The 1,856-nt window shown below is 38.5% G+C and overlaps 1 protein-coding gene across 1 annotated transcript in view; it reads right to left on the bottom strand.

Moving 5' to 3' along the window:
- Positions 1-367: 367 nt before the first annotated feature.
- Positions 368-1,856, bottom strand: part of LOC111084062 — a gene marked incomplete at its 3' end in the record, with an annotated part of 3,396 nt that continues 1,907 nt past the window's right edge. The window contains exons 2-3 of the mRNA XM_022380847.1: positions 1,139-1,842; positions 368-436 (exon numbers count right to left, since the gene is read on the bottom strand). Coding sequence (XP_022236555.1) covers positions 368-436; positions 1,139-1,842 — 773 coding nt within the window. The remainder of the gene's footprint in view (positions 437-1,138; positions 1,843-1,856) is intronic.

The following is a 1,856-nucleotide window of genomic DNA, read 5'->3' as shown; positions in this document are numbered from 1 at the left end:
CCAGGTTACTGACTTCGATGTAATCAGCCAACTTTATGAAGGCTAGTCTCTATTCTACAGAGTTAGCCAGGTTACTGACTTCGATGTAATCAGCCAACTTTATGAAGGCTAATCTCTATTCTACAGAGTTACCCAGGTTACTGACTTCGATGTAATCAGCCAACTTTATGAAGGCTAATCTCTATTCTACAGAGTTACCCAGGTTACTGACTTCGATGTAATCAACCAACTTTATGAAGGCTAGTCTCTATTCTACAGAGTTACCCAGGTTACTGACGTAAGAGAATTCCCTTCAGGATATATATACCTACAACAAATACAAGACAAAGAGCGACATGAATGGAAAAACAAACAAAACTTGGCATACATTGACCTCCTTGTTCCAGTAACCCACGACCTCCTTGTTCCAATAACCCATGGTTTCTCGTCCTCTTCCCTATAAATAGAATTTTCAAGCTGAGTGTGCTTTATACACAACCGTCCCGCTCACAAACCAAAGGGGTTCAGGACAATTATCCTTAAATTTGATATAGGCTGATCAGTAGAGGAATAGTTAGTTACCAGCAGTTGCCGTTAGAAGGGCTTTTTTTTAAAGGATAACAGGACTGACTGTCCTGTCATGACGCGATCATGTTCATGTCTTGAACCTTCCATCCACAGCTTCGCATGCTAACCACTAAAGAGCGTCTGGTTCGTGACATTAATTAACAAAAACACAGTTACTAGTTGTGCTACAACAGTAATAACACACCTCACATGTAAAAAGGTTCTTAACTGGTAAAAATCGTCACAAGTGAAACGTTTCGAATCCAGTAAAAGTCGTGATTCTAAAGCAAGCGAAATCTTTAAAGAAAAGTAAGCCTAAATATATAATAAGTAAGCTACTAAATTTCAAGTTTTCCTTCTGATTCTTCTGCTCTACATGAAAATAGTTTTGTATGACTGTTTGAGAATACTTCACGATTCACCCAATTAACTTTGGTTTAAAAAAACAAATCCATTTTAAACTTCTGAGTTCGTAGGTTTTCGTAGGAGTATTATAAAATTATTTTACATGTATTTCCAATCATCACGGTAAAAATTGGTAAGCAAAATATTCAGTAATTCTCCCGCGAATAAAACCATCAGGTAAACTTACATTTTATTACTGCGACAGCGGCCATCTTGTGCGTCCCAGTAGAGAATTTGTTCTGATAATGTCAGGTAGTTACGAGGTGGAGTGTGGTATCCGTCTCCAATTCGGCTTCTCCTCCGCAAGGTGGCACGTTCCAGGGAAATGGCCCTTGGCGTTCTTACCAATTTCTTCTGATCCGCACCCTCCGTTTTGTCCTCCGGTGACCTCAATCTTGACCTCGAGGTCCTTCCTACTATCTTGCTCTCAGGAGATGACGTAGATGCGGTTTCGGTCAAATTAAAAACTTGTTGATCGCATCCTCTGTCTATCCGCTTTATTTTCCTATCTGGAATCAATTTCTGTCTACTGCACCGTTTAAAATCTTTATGCCTTTCATTCCTGAAGTTTCCTGCATCGTTCTTAACTATGTCATCTTTAAAATCTTTGTGCCTTTCCTTCCTTAAGTTTCCTGCATCGTTCTTAACTATGTCATCTTTAAAATCTTTGTGCCTTTCCTTCCTTAAGTTTCCTGCATCGTTCTTGACTATGTCATCTTTAAAATCTTTGTGCTTTTCCTTCCTGAAGTTTCCTGTATCGTTCTTAACTATGTCATCTTTAAAATCTTTATGCCTTTCCTTCCTGAAGTTTCCTGTATCGTTCTTAACTATGTCATCTTTAAAATCTTTGTGCTTTTCCTTCCTGAAGTTTCCTGTATCGTTCTTAACTATGTCATCTTTAAAAT

Source organism: Limulus polyphemus, unplaced genomic scaffold (assembly GCF_000517525.1).
Source record: "Limulus polyphemus unplaced genomic scaffold, Limulus_polyphemus-2.1.2 Scaffold13284, whole genome shotgun sequence".
Taxonomy (NCBI): Eukaryota; Metazoa; Arthropoda; class Merostomata; order Xiphosura; family Limulidae; genus Limulus; species Limulus polyphemus.
This window is presented reverse-complemented; position numbering and strand designations above follow the sequence as displayed.